This window comes from Aristolochia californica, unplaced genomic scaffold (genome assembly GCF_029961685.1).
Source record: "Aristolochia californica isolate CCGP_79_NKW_82.1479 unplaced genomic scaffold, dmAriCali1.0.hap1 SCAF_11, whole genome shotgun sequence".
NCBI lineage: Eukaryota > Viridiplantae > Streptophyta > Magnoliopsida > Piperales > Aristolochiaceae > Aristolochia > Aristolochia californica.
This window is the reverse complement of record NW_027181782.1, coordinates 34,870,893-34,891,483: the sequence shown is the minus strand read 5'-3', so window position 1 is coordinate 34,891,483 and position 20,591 is coordinate 34,870,893. Positions and strand designations below refer to the sequence as shown.

At 42.3% G+C, this 20,591-nt stretch overlaps 3 protein-coding genes across 10 annotated transcripts; 1 reads left to right on the top strand and 2 right to left on the bottom strand.

Moving 5' to 3' along the window:
- The first annotated feature begins 2,033 nt into the window (after positions 1–2,033).
- On the top strand, positions 2,034–6,152 carry LOC137944989 (inactive leucine-rich repeat receptor-like serine/threonine-protein kinase At1g60630). Its single transcript, XM_068790828.1, has 2 exons — positions 2,034–4,477; positions 5,207–6,152. The coding sequence occupies exons 1-2, from the start codon at positions 3,172–3,174 to the stop codon at positions 5,890–5,892; spliced, it is 1,992 nt and encodes a 663-aa protein (XP_068646929.1). The 5' UTR covers positions 2,034–3,171; the 3' UTR covers positions 5,893–6,152.
- A 1,358-nt stretch (positions 6,153–7,510) lies between these two features.
- LOC137944155 (uncharacterized) lies at positions 7,511–11,497 on the bottom strand. The gene is made up of 6 exons (XM_068789712.1): positions 9,995–11,497; positions 9,082–9,137; positions 8,768–8,998; positions 8,398–8,689; positions 8,058–8,254; positions 7,511–7,971 (listed from the first exon to the last, which is right to left on the bottom strand). Exons 1-6 carry the CDS (start codon positions 11,459–11,461, stop codon positions 7,818–7,820), a joined length of 2,397 nt encoding a protein of 798 aa, XP_068645813.1. The 5' UTR covers positions 11,462–11,497; the 3' UTR covers positions 7,511–7,817.
- A 3,111-nt stretch (positions 11,498–14,608) lies between these two features.
- LOC137944233 (aldo-keto reductase family 4 member C10-like) lies at positions 14,609–18,357 on the bottom strand. Of its 8 annotated transcripts, XM_068789850.1 has the most exons (6): positions 18,137–18,227; positions 17,751–18,043; positions 17,624–17,673; positions 16,716–17,311; positions 15,305–15,556; positions 14,609–15,056 (listed from the first exon to the last, which is right to left on the bottom strand). In XM_068789850.1, the coding sequence occupies exons 4-6, from the start codon at positions 17,280–17,282 to the stop codon at positions 14,787–14,789; spliced, it is 1,089 nt and encodes a 362-aa protein (XP_068645951.1). In that variant the 5' UTR covers positions 17,283–17,311; positions 17,624–17,673; positions 17,751–18,043; positions 18,137–18,227; the 3' UTR covers positions 14,609–14,786. The 8 variants fall into 8 exon arrangements, with proteins under 8 accessions (XP_068645951.1, XP_068645948.1, XP_068645945.1 ...); XM_068789847.1 differs by lacking the exons at positions 17,624–17,673; positions 18,137–18,227 and adding an exon at positions 18,241–18,357 and having other exon boundaries at positions 17,727–18,002; XM_068789844.1 differs by lacking the exon at positions 17,624–17,673 and having other exon boundaries at positions 17,727–18,043.
- Between the last annotated feature and the right edge of the window lie 2,234 nt (positions 18,358–20,591).

The following is a 20,591-nucleotide window of genomic DNA, read 5'->3' as shown; positions in this document are numbered from 1 at the left end:
AGTACAAATATTCTTAAATACTGCAGAAAAACACCATTTATTGATTTCGAGACAAGGCACGAGAGAAGAATGAGAAAAAACTGACTGATTTTAGATTAGAGCACGGTGAGAGCTTGAGTCACAGTTGTGGGTTCACACCAGCTGATATAAGAAGGTGGGCTGGGACTTGAGTTTTTTAAGATCTCTTGGATTAAAAATCCAAAGATGGTTGAGTCAAGACACCTGGCTACCTCTCCAACATCTTTTTTATACAGGAAGTAACCATTTCAGAGTTAAAAATCCAGGTTTCGGTCTCTGGACAAAGGAAGATCTTCCCACTCTGTTTTCAATTAAATTTTGGCTTGCAAACGAGCAGAGTCTGGAGAACAGCACACACAATGGAAGCATTTCTTTGTCTAATGCATCTCTTAAAGACTTTCACTCAGCAAAGAAGAAAGAAAGAAACCCAGAAAAGCTCCAGCTGAAGTGCCTTTTCATACTCCTTAAAATGAAGAACAGAGGTCTTGTGTCCTACTCTGTCTCTTATATTTCTGGGAGACAGATCCTAATCTCTAATTTCCACATTGGAAGATATTAATCACACTGCTTGACTACTCACTAATTGTTTCAAAATTGCAAAACCCATCCATTCATTTCAAAGATGCAAAAATGCTAACGAAAATCATATATTATTGCACGGAAATGTGAAAACCAGGCCTAATTAAAGAAATTTAGTTCTAAAAGAAAGAAGAAATGTTCCTGGCAAAATCAAAATCAATCTCTGATCGGAATCATGCACACTGGGCAAAATCTGGATGGTATCTGACCATCTTCCGAGGGAATGGTAGGAAACTTGAGCTTCTGCTCTTGCCAACCTGATCATCCTTAACACCTCCTTCATGGCCATGGTGGGCTGATTACCCTAACGGATTGGTCGGCTTACAAAACAAATTCACAGTCCTGAAGTCTTCACCCCATTTACGTATGCTGTATGGGTACCCACCCCAACAGTGACTAACCCACCATCCGTAGTCTCTCGTTAAAGTTCAAAGTTCAAACAAATCGGCACCAGAAAAGAGAAAAATGGGGGCTCCGTCTCCGGCAAGCCTGTGTGGCTCCTTTCTTTTCGGCTGTTTGATTGATGGATAACGACGAAACGAGTGTGTACCTAAAAAACGAAACGTAGGGTATGTTAATCTGCTTGTCCCCGTGTCCCACTTTCTTCCTACAGCCCCTAAAGTTTTCGTCCTTTTGCTCGCATTTTCCCCTTCCTTATCTTAGTTTATCTACCAGCTAATTATTAATTCATATACAGACAGGTTTACGAGATTTGAAACCAAAATTCTTACTCTAAACCAGGGTTTCCTTACCACTTACCAGTCTCGGAACTCGATCGAATTGACCGAATCGGAGTAAGTCGACGGCGGATTCGATTGAAATTAAGATAAGGTCAAATCTGTTGCCGCCGGTCTTCAATTCTTCTAAGCTTTGCTGTGTTCGAACCAGTGCTTTTTCTCGTTTTAAGAAATAAAGCAGATAAAGGGTTAGTGAGGTGGCTTCTTCCCTAAGCTTTAAAGCTTTTGAATTTTAATGCTCGTGATGGGTTCTACTTTGCACGTGATCTGACCTCACCGTGTTCAATTTCAGCGGCGGGTAACTCACCAACCCGGTTGTGACTTACCCGGATATCGGAGCTCCGATAATTCTTATTCGGATCTCGAACCAGATATCCGGATTTGACATGTTGAACATAAGATGCTATGAGGAAGTTACGTGCACGTGGCAATACCTTAAGCTCTTGATTAGCCACGCACTGCTGATGTGTCAACTTAAGGGTCCTACGGCTCGACATCACTGTTTGTTCGATGACAGTCGAGCTCTCATTTCAGTCACTGATTTCCTGAGAGTTTGGCAGGTAGACGATCTGCCCTGCCCTGTTTTACCTCTTTTTCTCTTCAAATCACCCCGGCTTCGTTTTCATCTCCCATTTACTGATGCTTTTATTATTAGGGTTTTGGGTAGTCGGAATAGGGTTTTCGTGGGTCGGTTTCTGTTTCTTTTTTCATCTTCTGAAGATCTTACGGTGATTGCTCTGCTTTGTTCTGTGAATATTTTTTTTTGCGGCGAACGTCACAGACTGGATTGTTTCTCTTTGGACGGCATTTTGGGGGAAGAGTACGGAAGCTGAGGGAAATTGGTTCGTTTTCCATATTTCAATTCCTTCGGAGAATCTTCATCGTTTTTCTCTGGAGTCTGGACATCTTTTTCTCTGTACTCCATTTCTAATTCGGATTTTGGAGCTTGTGCTTCGATTTGTTTGGTTGATAGATAACGTTCGTTCGCTCAAACGGCTGACGTGTGTGAGCTCTAATCAGTTTCATTTGAGTGGCGTTCGTCCCCGTCGGCGTCTAGGGTTGTCAATGTGTATCTTTGTTTCTGTTACAGCATTGGTCCTGTCGTCACCGATGTGTAAACGTTTTAAGCTTCCCAACGGCTTTGAGGGTTTATGAAAACAAGGAAAAATGTCGATTGCTTAGAATAATCGGCGGAGACCAGAGGGGAACGGAAAAAGAAAAAGCCAGCCCCTCCTTCAATCTCTGAGTAAAGTGACGTTGAACCTGTGCTCGTCTGCGGAGTTCAAGAGCAAGAAATGAGAAAAGTAGAGCAGCAGCATAGTGATGGAATCGAGCTCCCTAGTAAATGCTCGCGATCTATGGTTGCCGGGTGAAGGCCCTGTCCTGGACTGTGTTTCCATAGCTGCTTGGAGCTTGATTGGAGACGGACTTAGTCAATGGAATTGTAGATCCTCAGATCTGATTCGAAGCGCCGAAAGCGACCCAAATCCGTTTGACTTCCAATACGTTCTCGTTTGGCTCGCTCCTCCATCAGGTTCGCCTGATAGCGATGTTGTTGGCCGTTTGCAGAGGTACGAAGATGAAGAAAAGTGAAATTTCAGCTGCTAAAGGGTGTGTAATGGCTTCCACTGTGATGACTTGATGGGTTTTAACGAAAGGCTGCAATTGGGACAGAAACGAAAGAGGAAGGAAGTTCCATTTTCTTCATGGCGTTTGAAGACAGCAGTTCGCTGTCCGTCGAAAGAAGTCTTCGACTGAAGAAGTAGAGACCCGTAGCAGGGCAAAAAAAAAAAAACCGGATTTTTTCCTTGAAATTTTCTTCGTTGTTGGCTTTTGAATGGAGCACTCTAGGTGCTTTCTCCTCTACCTCCTCTTTCTTCTTCCGTTTATCTTTGGTTCTGCGAAAGCAAGCGATACAGAAGCGCTCCTTGGTCTGAAATCATCGATTGATCCATCGAATGCGCTTCCATGGCCGGAAGGCTCAGATGTCTGCCGATGGCAGGGCATCAAAGAATGCCTTAGGGGAAGAGTGAGCAAGCTGGTTCTGGAGTTCAAGAACTTGACGGGAAGCTTGGAAGAGAAGAGCCTAAATATGCTCGATCAACTCCGCGTTTTGAGCTTCAAGCGCAATTCGATTTCAGGCCCCATTCCCAATTTCTCCGGCCTCATTAATCTCAAGTCCCTCTTCCTCAACGACAACCAATTTACAGGCGAGTTCCCCACTTCTCTTTCTACCTTACATCGCCTGAAAGTCATCGTCCTGTCCGGAAACCAAATCTCTGGACATATTCCTGATTCTTTGAGTAATCTCCCTCGTCTGTACACTCTTCTTTTGCAAGATAATCGCCTCACTGGAGAAATTCCCCCTCTCTATCAAGCTTCCCTCAAGTACTTCAACGTTTCCAACAATCTACTCTCCGGTGAAATTCCGGTCACCCCGGCTCTTTTCCATTTTAATTCGTTCTCATTCTCGAATAACCTCAATCTCTGCGGGGAGCAGATTCGAAAGTCCTGCATCGCCGGCAAAAATGCGCTCCCTCCTTCCCCCACCCCAAAAAGCTCTTTCCAATTCAAAGACGAGAGACACAGTCACAAGAAAAGAAAAATGATCATTATCCTTGTTTCAACCATCGGTGGACTCTTGTTGGCATTGCTCTGCTTCGCATTGGTATGGAGATCTTGCGGCAATCGGGAAAAGACCCCTGAACCGTCGCGACACAAGGGACTTGATAGAGTAGAAGCAGGCGGCACCAGAGGGGAGGGACCGTCCGGCGGGAATAACACGTCGGCGAAGGGGGGATTCCCTTGGGACGCGGAGGGGCTGGGGAGCTTGGTGTTCTGTGGAGGGGTGGAGCAGTTGTATACACTGGAAGACTTGCTGAAGGCGTCGGCGGAGACGCTTGGGCGCGGGACTGTGGGCAGTACGTACAAGGCGGTCATGGAGTCCGGCTTCATTGTAACGGTGAAGAGATTGAAGGACTCGAATTATCCGAACCTGCAAGAGTTCCAGCGGCAAATGGACGTTCTGGGGCGACTCCGGCATCCCAATCTGGTGCCTCTGCGGGCCTATTTTCAGGCCAAGGAAGAGCGACTCCTGGTCTACGATTACTTTCCCAACGGCAGTCTCTTCTCCCTCATTCACGGTACGTCTTCTTCCTCTTCCCATCTTCCTGCAACTACTACTACCACTACAACTATTCGACGGCTCATTGTGAGAAGATCCTGAGAAGCCCCATCGCTTCAGCACCCATTTCGAACTTGCTGCTTAAAGCTGCTTCTCAGAAGCGTCTCACGCTAATGTACTGTTGAATTATTGATTCTTATGCCTTTGATCACCGGTCAAATCTCCCAGAACGGTAGTTTTAACGGCTAAGATACGTCCTCGTCATCCCCTCCAAGCGCGTTTACGTGCGACCCATGATAACGGGGAGTGGTGGCCTGGAAATACCGACATTGGGCCTGATCTCGGCGGGGTCATCGTATCTTCTTGCTTTGAAAACCAGTCCGCTGGAACAGTTCTCTCAGGTGTCATCTTCTTCTTGGTTTCTGAAACTTTTTTACCTAAACTAAACAATTGTCGTTAATCTGCTCGAGAACTCGCGCGAGATTATGTTCTTCTTCGATAAGGACTCGTCAATGACGACTCATCCAGCTTTTGCTTTCCCCCTGAAAGATTCTTGCAAAACGCTACACATTCTTCTCGATTCAGACTCCACATTCCCAGATCTCGCATGGAGTTTTCTCCTTCTTCTGCGTGCTTTTTCTCGGTTCCCTTCGTGATCAGTGACTGAGACAACAGTGGAATGGTATAAGCTCTTTACAAATCCTTCATACTCAAAGGAACTCGCAATCTCTTTTTGTTCAAATTGCAGGGTCAAAACCAGCTGGTGCAGGAAAGCCACTTCACTGGACTTCCTGTCTCAAAATTGCGGAGGATCTGGCTGCAGGTTTAGTTTATCTTCATGAAACCACAGGACTAATCCATGGGAACCTCAAATCCTCGAACGTTCTCTTACGCTCAGACTTCGAGTCCTGTCTCACTGATTATGGGCTTTACGTATTCCAATCTCCGGATTCATACGAAGAAGGTGGTGTTCGTGCTTCTTCAATCTTCTACTGTGCCCCGGAGTGCCGACCTCCTCGGAAATCCTTCACACAGCAATCAGACGTTTACAGCTTCGGCGTCCTCCTACTCGAACTCCTGACCGGGAAAACCCCATTTCAGGACCTTGTTCAGGAGCACGGTGCTGACATCCCGAGGTGGGTTCGTTCAGTGAGGGAGGAGGAGACCGAGTCCGGAGACGACCCGGCATCCGGGAACGAGGCTAATGAGGATAAACTCACTTCCTTACTGAATATTGCTGTCAGTTGCGTTACACTGGTGGTGGATAACCGCCCCGCCATGAAAGAGGTGTTGAGGATGATCAGAGAGGCAAGAGGAGAAGCTCAAGTTTCCTCCAACGGTAGTGATCATTCCCCAGGAAGATGGTCCGACACTGTCCAGAGTTTGCCGAGGGTGCATGATTCCGATCATCACAGCTTTTCCGAGAGAGATTGATTTCGATTTCGATTTTGCCCGGAGAATTTCTTGTTGTAGGTTTCCTCATATCCCTGCAGAAATATATTTTTTCTGTTCTAATTTGTTGTTTTGAATGAATGGGTGTTTTGCATTCTAAAACGGATTACTGATTCGTCCAACAGTGTGATTAATATCGTTCAAAATGGAGATTAGAGATCATGAACCTGTCTCCCAGAACAGGAGAAAAATATGAAATTTGACATGTTTATGGCACTTGTTGAGAGGCAGAGTTGGACAGAAGACAAGACCACTGTTTTCCATTTGGATCCTTCTTCTTTCTTTAAGAATATAAGTCTTTTGAGCTCGAGCTTTTCTGGGTTTTCTCTCTCTCTCTTTCCTTGTTTAATCAATTATAGCCTCCATCATGTGGTGTTCTCCAGACTTTTCTCGTCGGCAAGCTTTTCACTTGGGTGTTCAAATCAACCTAGAAATTATTTTTTTTGGATTTCTGTCTGCAGCTGCCTCTATAGCAATGGAGCAACTGGTTTTGAGCAAATTCACCTACATTATATTATAGAATTGTTATGGATCAGATTTCTAGTACCACAAAGGCCACCATGGAGGCTACCTTTTCGCTCTTGTATCATCATTTTGTTACATAATCCAAAATGCTTCTTTCATTAATGCTTTTACTCAAATACTTGCTGCACTGTTACAACCTTAGCATCCATGAAAGTCGAAGTACTTAAAATCTAACCAAGAGCTATAACCAGTTGGCTCTGCAGTCACAGATGACAGTTTAGAGCCATCCTGTCCTTTATCCAAGACTCAAGCTCAGAATTTCAGGAGTAAAGTTTTCTGAGGAGCTACTTCAACAGATACTGCTTTGGATGCCAAAGAATGACAACGTTCCTGTAGTAAAAATCAGGCAACAGACAATGGCACTCCACTTCCACCTTGTGGTTCTAAAACTGCTATCTGAATGTAGTTTTCTTTTGTCTCTAGCCCGTGTTAGGCTGGTTATCTGATGATATAGCCACCTTTGTTTTGAAATTATGAACTCTTTATCATTACAGAAAATAGTTGAGAACAACAGGTAAGAGGCTCAGCCTCCAAGATAAAGATTATGCCAATTCTAGTCTTGGTTTGATCAAGTTCAAAAGGAACAGCTCATAACAAAGGTTATTTGAGGATTTAAATTTGCAGAATCAGATATTTTGGCTGCTAGCACTTACCTCAGAAGCCTTCATATAGATCTTGTTCAACATTTCTACCTGAATGTCATCACTTTCATGATTCTCTACCAGTGGGATTGTCCTCATTAGGAACTGATAGATCCCCATCAATATTTTATTCTGCATCTAAAAGACATGTTAAATGGTAACTAAAATCAGAGGAAGATGGAAAGGCAGAAACTTTTTCTCCTAAGCTCAAACAATGAGTAACCTAGAACTTAGCATGGACCTGAAAAATCTCCTGCCTCTGTTCTAAATCACTAATTCTTGTTCAAAGTGTAAATTATTGATCATCACAAGATTTACGGTTCCATGATTCCTCCTTAACTACCGACAAAAATCATAGTTTTCTTATCAAATACTTGTGCTCCGATACCATTTGACGATTAAACGAGGAAAATTAAAATAATTAAGTACACAGATTTGAAGCACCTTCTGATCAACTCAAAAGCTTGATAATCACTGAATCAGAACAAATGCCACCCCATTAATCAAAAATAGATCGAGCTAAAGAATAATGCAACACCTATAAATGCCTCATTTTTACTTACATCGATTACAGGCATTTGCTCCCAACCAATTGAGACCGTATACGGATGATTAATTACTAGATCGTTTCAACCTGGAAACAGTTTGTGTAGCAGTTCGTCTTCCTCCGCTGTCATCGTCTTCCTCTTCCAATCAATCCGGCAGTTTGTGTAGCAATTCGTCTTTTTTTTTTAATCTTTTTTAAGTGTTCAAGGACCAGTCATAGTCTTGGTAGACGATACTAACAGGACCCCCGTCCCTCAACAGATGGGTCAAAAGTCCAGCTTTGGACGCATCCAAGTAATCGATTATCCATTTAAGAATCTCTTTCTGCTCTACAAAATCGACGTTATACCTGCAAGAAATCAATCAAAACAGGTCAAATTTCATGGTAATTAGGAAAATGGAGAGCTGTGAGAGGAAGATGGAACAAATGGCTACCATTTGATTATCCTCGTGAGATACACAATCCGCTTCACCAGGTCTATTTCGATTCCACGCCCCAGGAAGAATTCTCTGGCTGCGAATCTAAGCTCCGCCTCGATCCCTTCGGCTGAGAAGATTCGCACTGTTGGGCTCGACCTCGTTCCGTTGCAGAGGCCGAAGTGTATCAACGGGTTCACCTTTGGGAGAGCCACCTGAAACATCCAATGGAAACATGCTGATCTGTTAATAATTCGCATGAATGAACAATGCTGTGTTTATTATTTAGAGGGAGACATTTAATCAAATTTATCATGATTATATATGGATGCCATTAGAGAAGGAGAATCCGAATCACCTGCAGTCTCTTGTCGCCGGCGCCGAACGGCCGGGTCAGGGAATAGGGTTGCCTTCTGTTCGATCTGAGGATCCCGTTCTTGATGGTCGTGAGGGAATAAGGGTACCCCCCGATAATGTAATGGAAATCACCGTAGAACGTCCTTCGATCAATCACCCCTTCCGGGCTTCCCACCCTGATCACGGCATGGATAACCATGGCGTTGTACAGGATGAGGAAGAAAGCCAGCCTCTCGTTCTGCGACAGCTCTGCAACGTTCACTCGTTGCAGATCTTGAGCTAAATTCACATACCTGCCCAACGAGAACAATTCAGCACTCACCCACCACGAATTTTAACTTTTTTTAACTCCGTTTAATTCTTCTCAGTACCTGCGGAACTCCTCGCTCTTGCTGATCCTGGCGTAATCGACATGACGCCGGTCGTCGGAAGCGTAAGCCTCCAGTACGGCGGACATTATCTTGGTGAGCTTCCGGCCAACAGCCGCTGCAAGCTTCGGCTCCTCGTCATTGGTCATTCCTCTGAAATTGAAGCATCTGGGAATGGTGGGTTCGTGCTCGAGGAATCGATACAAGTGGTTACCATCTTCGAAGTCGTTTTCCCTGATCATATCACAAAGACGACTCTGTAACTGTCACCAACCGTCCAATCGATAGAAAAGAAGCTCTTCAAACCAAACAATCACCTGAACACATGATGGATGAAATGCTTCCTCGCAAGAACCTTCCCAATCTCTACCGCCTACATCAACAGAAACAGTAATCCGACCAAAAGAATTAAAAAAAAAAAAAAAAAAAGGAAAAAGAAAGAGACCCCATTAATCATCACAAAGGGAGGAGGTTCAGTAATCAGCAGCCCAGCTTGAAGCTTTGGGAATCCATTATATCGTCTCTACTCTGAAGACTCTAAACCATGGAACGACATCATGCTGCATGATTTTGTTTCTAAATGACAGCATGATTCACTCAATTCCACCATTAAAAACCGGGAAGCTCCATTATTATATAATACAATCGTCATAAAAGAACATGAGCCCACAAATTAAAGCAAAGCGCGTGGCGCTGCTTCGATTCAACCAAAATCCCGGCTCTGGATGCGGGTTTAATAACCGCTAGACGATTCGACCAAGATCGCAGAATTTAAACAAAAGAGGAACAGTGGTCAACCTTCTGCAATTGGTTTAAAACTACAGAGTCTCTTCAATATTTAAACAATTAGGCAGTGATTACAACAGAGAAAATAGACTGAAAGCAGGCAAAAATATTAAATAGTGATTAAATCATTCTTGAAAATATAAAAGGGGCTATTTAAAAATTATCCTAAAATACTACAAATTTAATTATATTGATAAGCAGATTAATGGAGACAATGTGGGTAATTAAAGAGTAATTAATATCTCAAATCCAAGATTAATTACAAGAAAATCAAAGGAGATAATGGCGTTGCTATGAAGAGACCCTTAGCTTTCAGAAGCCCGATATTTAAACATTTAATTTCCATAATGAAGCGCGTCTCAATAGCTTCTCACGTAGATAGTGATTTTATTTTTTGTCAAAGATTATAATAATAATAATAAGGAAAAAAATCTGAAAACTCACCTTTTTACGGCCGCAATCCAAGTGCTGAATGATCGCCTCCACCATCTCCCTCCCGGAGAAACAGTTCTTCACGATCTTCATCTTCGTCAATCGATCCTGTATCGGCAATCTCTGCCTCAGCAGCCTCACGATGCCCACCATCTCGTCCGTCCGCTCCTCCTCCTGGTCGTCGTCGAAGCCGTACACCGGCGGGCTTGGAGCGCTGTCCGGGCACCTCTTGCCGGCAATCTCCTTCACCTTCTTGTCGAACTCGCCGCTGTTTCTCAGCGAATTCAGTACCGTTAAGCCTCCTAGTAGTTTTTCGTTGAGGAAAATCTGCGGCACCATGGATGAGCCCGTCCGTTCGATCAGCTCCTTTTCTCTTCCGGGGAAAACATCGATGTTGATTTCCACGAATTTGAGTCCCTTGTCGCGGAAGAAGGTCCGAACTGCGCTGCAGTCTCTGCAGTTTGATCTCGAGAAAAAGCTTATGCGGCCCTTGAAGTCATCCTCCTGTTTGAGCTGTACGGTGACTTTGAGCCCGTGGAGATGAATTTCGGTGAACTCCGAGGAATCTTTCTGCTGCTCCGCGCCCTCTTTGAAGGAGGAGATTCGTTTCTTGAGAGCGGTGGAGAAGCTGTTGCTGCGATCTCGGAAATACTTGCCGAGCGAAGTTACATCGTTCTGGCCGCGATCGGACAGGGATCGATCCATCATACGGTGAGCATCGCCGTTCGACTCCGGCTTCACGATACCGGGAGGCGGATTTGGCTGAGGGAAGTGAGATGGAGACCAGAAGACATCAGGTGCGCCGTTCAATGGAAGGTCTCCGGCGACCTTCTCGTCGCAACCGTTAGTCTCCGTTAGCGCTTCAAGAGGCTTCTCCGTGTCCGGTTCCTCGTTTCCGATATCAACGTCGGAGAGATTCCCGTCGCTAAGAGCTTCGTCCACCTCGTCCTCACCTGGTTCTCGGCCGCCAGGAAGACGACTCTCCGCTCGACTCTGTTCCGTCATACCTTCTTTCCCGGACAGACGATTCTCCAGTCGATCCAAACGCGTAAGCTCCTCCTCTCCACTGCCGTGAACTTCACGACCTTGCTCCTCGAAACGATTCCCAAATCGATTTCCCTCCTCTTTTTCTTCTTTCCCGTCTCCGTCCAAAACCCCGTTCCCTGCCGGACTCCCCACGTCGAGAACCGCCATGCTCTTCGTCTCCTCACTCGGCCTCTCCATCATTCGCGCCCCAAAAGAAAAATCGGGTAAAAGAAAGCTACAAAGAGACCATGGAAAAGGAAGGAAAAACCGAAAGCTTTGGACTATGAGGGAAACCAGACAAAGCGGGAGGTTTTTATGGTTGAAATGCAGAGAAGGAGAAAATCGAAAGAAACGAAATAGAAAAAACGAAAGATTTGAGGAAGAAGAAGAAGAAGAATGGGTCAAATCATTTCTTGACGTGGACTCCGATTCCTCTGGGAAAAAAAAAATCATCAGATAAAAATAAAAGAGGAAAAGAGAGAAAATCGAAACCGCCATTACGCGCGCCTCCCGCCGGCGATTGGCTGCACAGATTATCTTGCCTCATTTGAGTATTCAATTTAAATGACTAAAATATCCCTATTTGAATTCTGGATACCCCGCTAAATCGCCGGCCATGGCCTGACAATGTACCTCCTCAGATATTCGATCTGGGTCGTCAGTCTCGTGGGACCCATATTTATAAAATCGTAACCATCGGATTGGGTACTGCGAAATAAAACTTTTAATCTAGAACAACCGATATAATTAAAATCGGTTTCGGTGAGACGACCAAACCCTATTGAGTGCATCACAGGGTCACCGAGTGACAAGATCCAGTTGAATTTGAGGGGAACAATCGCCTCGTGCCCTCTTTCAAGAGAATTTCTCTTTATGACTCAATGACTCGGTTGATTGAGTTGAGTTTGTTCATCCATTAAACCAGTAAACCCGGTCGAGTCAATGGGATTTTGATTTTTTATCCAATCTTGAACAATAAAGCAAATTTGTAAGAATTCAGGTGATGTCCATTTGGAAATTTGGAAGGGTGGATTCGTAAAATATCGAAGTAACGAATTTCACAAGGCGAATGACGTGTCACGCCCTCGTCGGATTTCACCTTCCTTCCACGTGGATTGTTTTTTTCACTCGTGTCAACGATGTTTCCGGCGGCAGGCTACCTAGTAAATTACAAAAAGATCACAACGCCTTGGGAGAGATTTTGAACGAGTAGGGGTAATTACGAGTTTTCGCTTTTAGGTGGCATGAGCGAAGCAACGAAAGCGTTGGGGGGAAAATGACCTGCCACGTGGCGTGTCAGATAGGTTTCAAATTTCGTGTAGTGCGGGAATTCTTTCGATGGTCAAAAGCCGAAACTCAAATGTCCCGTGTATAGCGGGCCAACGAAAGTCTAGACGGTCTTGGTCGTGGGTGGGGCTGATTGGACCCAACCGGCTTAGTGGTCCGGTCTCCACCAAACTGATGGGTTCTTTTCAAATGCTCTAAGGTCTGTGACAACTTAATTGGAAGATTTGGTATACCTGTGCAGAAGTCATTGTGTAGGAATTGTTTCCTTGTATGGTTTTTGCCTTTACTTCTTTGGGAACTGTTAATTCTTCTGGCTTCTGTGTTTCTGTATGTTCCAAGAGCCTCAGTCGAACAATGGCTAATACTGAAAGAGAACTTTCAGTGGGTAGTTCTTTCGGAGCTTGTTACTGGTAAGAACAGCCAAGAGGTTGCAGAGAGGTTGGTGTCATGGGCACTTCAGATGAAGACAGGGAAAAGAGAAAAGGAAGTATTCGACCCATTTATCAATAATAAGGAGAATGAAAAGCAGTTGTCACAGGTGTTCCAGATTGCGTATCTGTGCTTAAACGAGTGACCCAAGTGGAGACCTCTAGTTCAACAGATGGTTTTGTGGCTTGACAATATTGGGGTTGATGACTGAACTGACCAAATCAGAAATTACAGTTCAGTGCTGTTCGAATGCAACTTGGAGCACTTGGCAACAAGCAACCAGTGTCATTCAGTAATAACTGATACATGGTCTCGATCTGTTTCTTTGCTGAGTACCATGAATCTCTTCGTTTTGGATTTCTGAAATGAGAATAGATGTTTTTCCAAACCCTGTTCTTACACTCTAGAATTTCACATTTCAGTGTAGAGAAAGATGTGTACAGTCCACCTTATGTACAGAAGTATTTTTCCTGAGTTTACACATCTATGAATAAATAGTCCAAATATTTGTGGTGATGAAGCAAAAAAATTATCCAATTATGCATTTCTAATTGAACAGGGTTTGGAAACTACCATCTTCACCCTCTGGCCTACTGGCTGCTATTAATACATCTCAGTGTTATTAACATGATCACAAGCTAAGAACTTCATTTTACTTGGAAATTTGCTTCTGTATTATACTTATTATGGGAACCAATTGATTGTGTTCCTTAAACCCTTCAGAGATTCTTCCCTGTACTTGAGTTATCTTTTTCTTAAAGACAGTGAGAAGGAGATCATATTAAGAGAAAGAAGAGATTACAATATATAAGAGGAAATACAGAAGATCCCAAACAACTGAAAGGGAGAAGAAAAATCACTGGTTTAAAAGGGTGCTCCCTAGCGAGGAGGCACGATTGAACTTTCACTTCCCTTTCTTCTTTTCTTTTGCAGTTTCTTCATTCTGGTCTGAAGGAGGTTATCTATTACCTCGGTTGAAGGGTTTTTAAGTTCACCATTTATTCTTATTTCACTTTTAAATTCATCATTTATTGAAAGAGAAAAAAACAGTTGGGCTGTCTACACATTGCTGGTGAAGACCTCTTATTGGAGATGCTGCAGAAAATTTGATCTTCTCTATTGAAGTTAAAATGAGTACTTGGTTAAAACGCCCCAATTTTAAGTTACTCTGGAAGACCTCAAAAGAAAGCGAAGCAAAAAAAAGTATTAAAAGTAGTTACTTTGATCTACTGATCTGGTTGTTTTCTTCAGTCCTTGCTATCGGTGGCTTACACTACAGATATTGCTTTTAAAAACTAACTAAACTCTCATTTTAGTTGGCCAACTTCAGTCGTCAAGCCATGGTTCTTTTTTCATTAGTTCAGTCAGAAGAGAAGCAATCAGTAATTATAGTCTTTTTCTGGGCCATCCCATGGTTCTTTTTTCATTAGTTCAGTCAGATGAGAAGCAACCAGTAATTATAAATAATTTTTTTCTGGCCTGAACATATGAAATGGAAGTCCATTTATAGAAGTTGGTATAGTTCAAGGCCCTCATTATAGTGTTGCAAAATTTCAAATGCCATGAATATGGAAGTAGCCACTCTTCAGTTTGAAGCCCTGCACAGCTCACTTCATACCCTAAAATTCAGAATTAATCAATTACCTCAGAGTAAGGGGAGATGCTCATGGGATTTGTTTGTGAACTCATTTCTGTTGATTGGACTCCATATGAGGATTGTCCACTGAGTCTGTGGAAAAGGTACGAACTTATTGTCCACAATCAAATGATAGACATGCTACAGAGTTTCAGAAAAAAAAAAAAAAAAAAAGAGAGAGAGACAGGTTGCTTTAAGTTCCGAAGCAATGCTAATTAAGGAAAATTACAAACCAAGCAAGAAAGCTGAACGTGAAAACAGTAGCTGCACTATTGTATCCAAACCACAAATAGCTTGCGACATTATCTTGAGTCACATATACAGGTAAAAGGAGCCAACCCAAAAAGAAAACAATTGAAACAACCAGTAACAACGAAAATGAATATGTATTCAGATTGTCAGTATTCATGAAGAAACTACAACAAGTTATTGGTAATTTGATTCTGTGTCATCGTCTGTCTCACTCACAGCTTGGAGCGGTCCTCCCTTTCCTGACTTGAAGCCTCCACTCTCAGAGCGACTGATCATGGGCCCGTTCCCAAAAAGACCAACCTGTAGTTCAATTTTGTTCAGTTGATTCCATTGGTCCTCTGAGAGTGACCAACTGAAAATGTCTATATTCTTTCTTATCCGCTCTGGGTTCAGGCTGCAAGGTAGAACGCTGGTTCCTCGCTGCACACCCCATCGCAGAATAACCTACCACAGACAAAACCCAGTGAGTGCACAGTAGTCAGTAAGCTTATCTCTCGTTAAGAACATCATTGGCTTTTCTAAATTCATAAAATAATAAAAAAGGTATCAGTTGGATCAGATAAATCTTCTTCTTTTTACTTATACTTGGGCCAATGGGACACAAATGCTTGCAGGAGAACAAAAAGATAAGAGGCTAAAGACATATAACAACAAATTAAATAAACACTTCCAACAAAGAAATGGATCAATACCTGCTCTGGAGTCTTTTTATGCCTTTCTGCAATATCTTCAACAACATTCAGTTTTAGCATAGGTCCATGTACTGATCTGGACCTTCCAAATGATATTCTAGGAGTTCCAAGTTCATCTTCTCCAAGAGCGCTCTCAGATTGAGCTGGATTTGCTGTTGGAACACCTAAGGGTGTATGAGCTGAGACATGGATACCCTTCAATTTACAGAATTTTACTAGCTCATCTTGCCTCCAAAAAGGATGCAACTCCACCTAAAGAACCAAGCATTTCTTCAGTCAAAAAATTACGCCGAAGAAAATTTATCACCACGAGAAAGTCCGAATTAAAACAACAAACATATGATGAAAACATTGAGAAATGAGATAAAGACTAAGCAGGGAAAGAAAAGCTCAAAAGGGATCCTCCACTCAAAATGCATGTCAATTGCAGAAGCTTGCTACAGTCAGAATTATATCGATGAACGTAGATCCAAAAATAGGATAGATCAGCACTACAGCTAGCTTTTAATTACTGTTGGAGATAAAAGCAGGAACTACTACTGTTGTGATTTTTAGCTCATAATTGTTGCTAGCTTTTAATTCATGCCATTAAGAGAAGGTTCTTATTGAACGAGACAGCTATACAAATCCAAAAGCAGGAACGACAAGTGGAATGTGTTTGTAGAAAGAATGTTGAGTTTTTTGGGTTAAACCCAGTTCCATCCCAAAATGACTAGCTAGGTACGAGGCCTATTGCTCAACCTTATAACCCATTAAATTTTCTTCTCATTTTTTCAATGTGGGATTTCTTCTCATTCAACACTCCCCCTCACGTCTAGGCCTACACATGAAGGACCTGAGATGTGGGTACAAACCATCTAATGGGCTACAAAGACTCTTAATGAGGAACACAGACTCCTACCACATGGAGCTCACAACACACAAACTCCTACTTCATAGAGCTCACAATACACAGATTCCTACCTCATAGAACTCACAAATACACAAATTCCTACCTCATAGAGCTCACAATACACAGATTCCTACCTCATGGAGCCCACAACATTTAGGCTTCAACCTCATGGAGCCCACGGCACATAGATAACTTGGTGGGTACAAACTAGGATTTAGCCCTCACACACAACCTGCTCTGATACTATATTGAGTTTTTTAGATTGAAACCAATTCCATCCCAAAATGACTAGCCACTTGAAAGAGGTATTGCTCAACCTTATAACCCATTAACTTTTCTTCTCATTTTTCTCACCTAACAAAGAGAAAAAAAATGAAATGTGTTTGTATACATTTCTTTATCATCGAATTTTACAATTGTTGTAGTCTACTTTCAGTTCTAGTAGTAATCTCAAGTTCCAAAAACAGAAAACTACTGAAAATAGCAGATCAATAAATTAAAAACTGGTGTTTGAATTACCTGATTTACAGCAGGGACAATCTTAGCAAACTGGAGCAGCTCTTCTATCTGCTCGATACTGAAATTACTAACACCAATAGCACGAACGAGACCCGTTTTGATGAGAGCTTCCATGGCTTGCCAGAGGGGCTTCAATCGATTAGAGAACTGCCTGTACTCAGTTCCAGCCTTTGAAGGAGGATCTGTGGCATCCCCAAATGCTGAACTCCCAGGCCAATGTACCAGATACAGATCCAAATATGAAACACCAAGGCTCTGAAGAGAAAATCTGACAGAGTTTTCGATTCTCTTGTATGAATTCATTGCGAAATATAGCTTAGAAGTCAAAAACACCTCTTCTCTCTTGAGGCCCCCAGAAAAAGCCTCAGCTAAGGCCTGGCCAACTTCAGCTTCGTTCCCATAAAGATGTGCACAATCTATGTGCCGGTAGCCCACCTTTAAGGCTGTTTTCACAGCCTCGATGCAGAGATCTCCACCGCTCTGCCATGTTCCTAGTCCTACAGTAGGGATTTTCGCTCCTGTATTCAATACAAAGTAGCTCGAAGCTGCCCCTCCTTTTCCCTTCATATTGCTTGCACCTTTAATCGGAAACGAGACTTCAACAAACGAAAGCAGAAATACCTTAGGAGAGAGACCCCAGAAAACAATACCAGCAACGATACAAATTTCTCCTTGAAATATGAAAGTTTGTAAACTTAAAGAGTAGACCTCCCTCCAATCCAAAGAGCCTCAAAGGATAGAAAACCAAATCCAAAGAAAAATCTTACTTTCCTAATGTTGACTTTGACGGAATGGCAAATCGCCAAAATAAATAAACAACAAGTTGAGTCCCAGATCTTTAATGGGAGACCAGAATCCGACTCAGAGAAGGAAATCCAATTTGCAAGCAGATAAGTGAAGAATCAGACCGCGTTATCCTTAAGTAAATCACGAGAACCGTCAAATCCTCTCACGTCACCTGCAGAGAAGAAGAACAATAAAACAACATAAATATAAACTTTTTGCTCTCACCAAATCAACTTCTCCTTCACCGACCTCTGCTCCCCTTCGCCTCCTTATCACCCTCACTCTCCACGCTTCAGCCAAGTCCGAGACCGTCTTCCACCAGGGACAACAAACCCGTCAACCGGGAAACCAATTTCTGAGCAGCAATTCACATAAGTCCAAACCTTCGTTTCCGAGAAACCCCCATTACTCCCTTTTGTTTCTTTATCGTTTTCCCCAATCCATAGTCAAGTAGAAAAATAATTCGAGATATAGAGACGTAATCAACAACAGCACCGGGTTCTAGAATACCGAATAAACCATCAGCTGATGCGGACAAAGTGCTGAATAAATTAAAACCCGGAATAGAAATATTAATAATGGGAACAAGGCGCCTGGGAAGGTCAGAAAAATCGACATGGTTTTCATGGTTTCACCTAACTAAGACGGACTGAGATCACCAACCGCTTCTTTAACGTATCGAGTCGAGGTCTTGCGTTTGACTCGCAAATTTCCTGTACTGTTAAGTGAAGATTATTACCTACTTGTGTGCGTAACTCGCTCCTTCTTCCTTGCTCTCTTCGCTGTTTTTCTCCGAATCTCCGTAACGAAGATTTGGAAGTTTACGTTGAATCCTGAACGACGGCGGGAATGTGGTTGTGTCTCGTTCCAACGGCAAAGGCGGACCTGTGCCGACAACAGCGCCAGTCCACTTCAGCCGCCCTGCACATACCAGCTTGTGGGTCACCCCGCTACTAACTGGGACCCGTTTTCTCTTTGTCGGATACTAAGCCACGGAGTCGAGTCGAGTCGAGCCAAGCCGAACTTGTCCATGTACGACCGTTGTTTTTGCCTCGATCCCGAAATTTGCCATACTTAACTCGTCCTCAATTAGACTTGTGAACTCATTAGACTCGGTCTAACTCGGACGACATTTGAGTCCCAACTTAAAACGACTTAGATCGGTTAGATGGGTCTTAGTAATAAACCCTTGCTTAACGTGTCTTATCAAGTCTACTCGGATGAGTCAGACTCAGATGTTTCGATAGGGTAATTCAAGTCTCCATTTGACACCGTGTCTTCTCTTTTACAGGAATCGATGCCGATCCGTTTGAGTTGGACTCACGTCGTGCCTTGTCCCACCATCTTAATTAGTCCTAATTAATAAAAAATTCTAAATTATTATTCATTTTTTTATTTACATTCTAAATTTTATATGGCCCTTTTAAAAATAATAAAAAATAGTGGAAAATATATATTTAGATAAATAAAAATACATTTTGCTTGTAAGTATAATTTTTATTTGATTGATTAATTCATTCTATAATAAACTAATATATGTTAATATAAAATATAATTTATACGTAATAACAAGTATTTTACAAGGGTGGCAAAATTTAATCTAACTACGACCTAATATATTTACTTAATGACTAAATCATAAATATGTTGGATTAGTTTCTATAACACTTGCTTCGTTTTATTGCCGATCGAACTTGATTTGATAATTAAATTTATTAACTTTTGGTATATATTTAAACATAGGTTCAAAGCATTGTTTTCCAACTTGCCAAGTCGAATCATGACTCGAGTGAGTCAAATCGGATTTTTGACTAGGTGAATAGAGTACAGTTGAGTTGTAGGAAGAGACTCAACTCTTCTATTTTGCTTCCAAGTCCGATCATTAGACTAACGAGTCTTGGTTTGACTCAGATTTTCGTGTGTGGGTCAAATCTAGAGTATGAATAAGTTCTTATAATTGTGAATATTTGAATAATAATCTATATTTTTATATTCACAATTTTATTTTCCATTAATTTTTCTAAAATTGACTTTTTACCTTATCAATTTATTTTATTTAAATATATCACCAACAGTAGTAAGTGTGTCTCGTGTGTAAGGTGAGATGTCTTAACTTTAGGAGATATGGATATGATATTGGATATAAATAAATATATATATATATATATATTATTATTTTAATCAACCTAAGATAAGATGTTATAATCCAACTTTAGAGTTATAACCCTAAAGTACATCCTCCCGTATCGCCCGATACACCTCCCATGTCTGACTTTTCCTCCAAATAAAATCCGATACGTCTTGGTTGATAGGAATCAACCCGCCGCTACGCCAAATGGCACTTCCGACTTGCAAGCTGCGCCGCACCATAATCGCAGCTTTATCTCTTCTCTTCTCCTCTAACGCGTCAAGCTTCGACGGCCCGGTTCATAAAAACCGTCGCAGAAAACCCAGAGGTGGGCCCAAGCCTACTCATGGATGAATGATCGACAATCCTCCCTCCAATAATTGGACCCAGTCAGGCCACCGTCTTCGCCAATCCCAGTTAAATCACGTGTAATTCGTCCATCACGTGACTTTTCGTTTTTTCCACTGCGGTCCGTGTTTTACGCAACGTCACGTGTTTCGTCGCTTTGGATTTAATTAATTACGTTTTAAGAGCATCTAATGATGGTTTATGACAAGAGTGATGATTTGTTGGGGAGTCGTAGAGATAAGGCGGATTCACGTCACCGGCGGCGCCTTCCGTGACACGAGAAACTCCTATTTTGGGAGTAACGGCCAACTATTGCATACGACTACGTTGAGTAGATGGAAGACCACATGAGGGGGCAATATTCCTCACTAGTCTCCACTAGGCCCCATGTCCCACTAAGTCTGTGGGGAACTCTTTGAAAAAAAATTATTATTATTCTAAAAAATAGTTACTAAAAATAAGATAATAATAAAAAAAATCCACTAACTATTTTTTTGAATAATAATTATTAAAAAATATATATACTTATTTTTTTATTTTTTTTATAGAGTTCCAAACAGACCCTTAATGAAGACAGTGTGAGGAGCAAGAGTCCCCCTCCTTGTTTATCCACT

What these genes read in the sequence shown, in the direction of transcription:
- LOC137944989 (XM_068790828.1), top strand. Translation starts at nt 3,172, where the DNA reads ATGGAGCACTCTAGGTGCTTTCTCCTCTACCTCCTCTTTCTTCTTCCG. An exon ending in TCTCTTCTCCCTCATTCACG is followed by an intron (nt 4,478 to 5,206) that starts GTACGTCTTCTT and finishes TTCAAATTGCAG; the next exon opens with GGTCAAAACCAGCTGGTGCA.
- LOC137944155 (XM_068789712.1), bottom strand. Translation starts at nt 11,461, where the DNA reads ATGATTTTTTTTTTCCCAGAGGAATCGGAGTCCACGTCAAGAAATGAT. An exon ending in AAGAGCGAGGAGTTCCGCAG is followed by an intron (nt 8,690 to 8,767) that starts GTACTGAGAAGA and finishes CTCGTTGGGCAG; the next exon opens with GTATGTGAATTTAGCTCAAG. An exon ending in CCGGCGACAAGAGACTGCAG is followed by an intron (nt 8,255 to 8,397) that starts GTGATTCGGATT and finishes TGGATGTTTCAG; the next exon opens with GTGGCTCTCCCAAAGGTGAA.
- LOC137944233 (XM_068789847.1), bottom strand. Translation starts at nt 17,282, where the DNA reads ATGAAGGGAAAAGGAGGGGCAGCTTCGAGCTACTTTGTATTGAATACA. An exon ending in TTGTCCCTGCTGTAAATCAG is followed by an intron (nt 15,557 to 16,715) that starts GTAATTCAAACA and finishes TTGGTTCTTTAG; the next exon opens with GTGGAGTTGCATCCTTTTTG. An exon ending in ATAAAAAGACTCCAGAGCAG is followed by an intron (nt 15,057 to 15,304) that starts GTATTGATCCAT and finishes TGTCTGTGGTAG; the next exon opens with GTTATTCTGCGATGGGGTGT.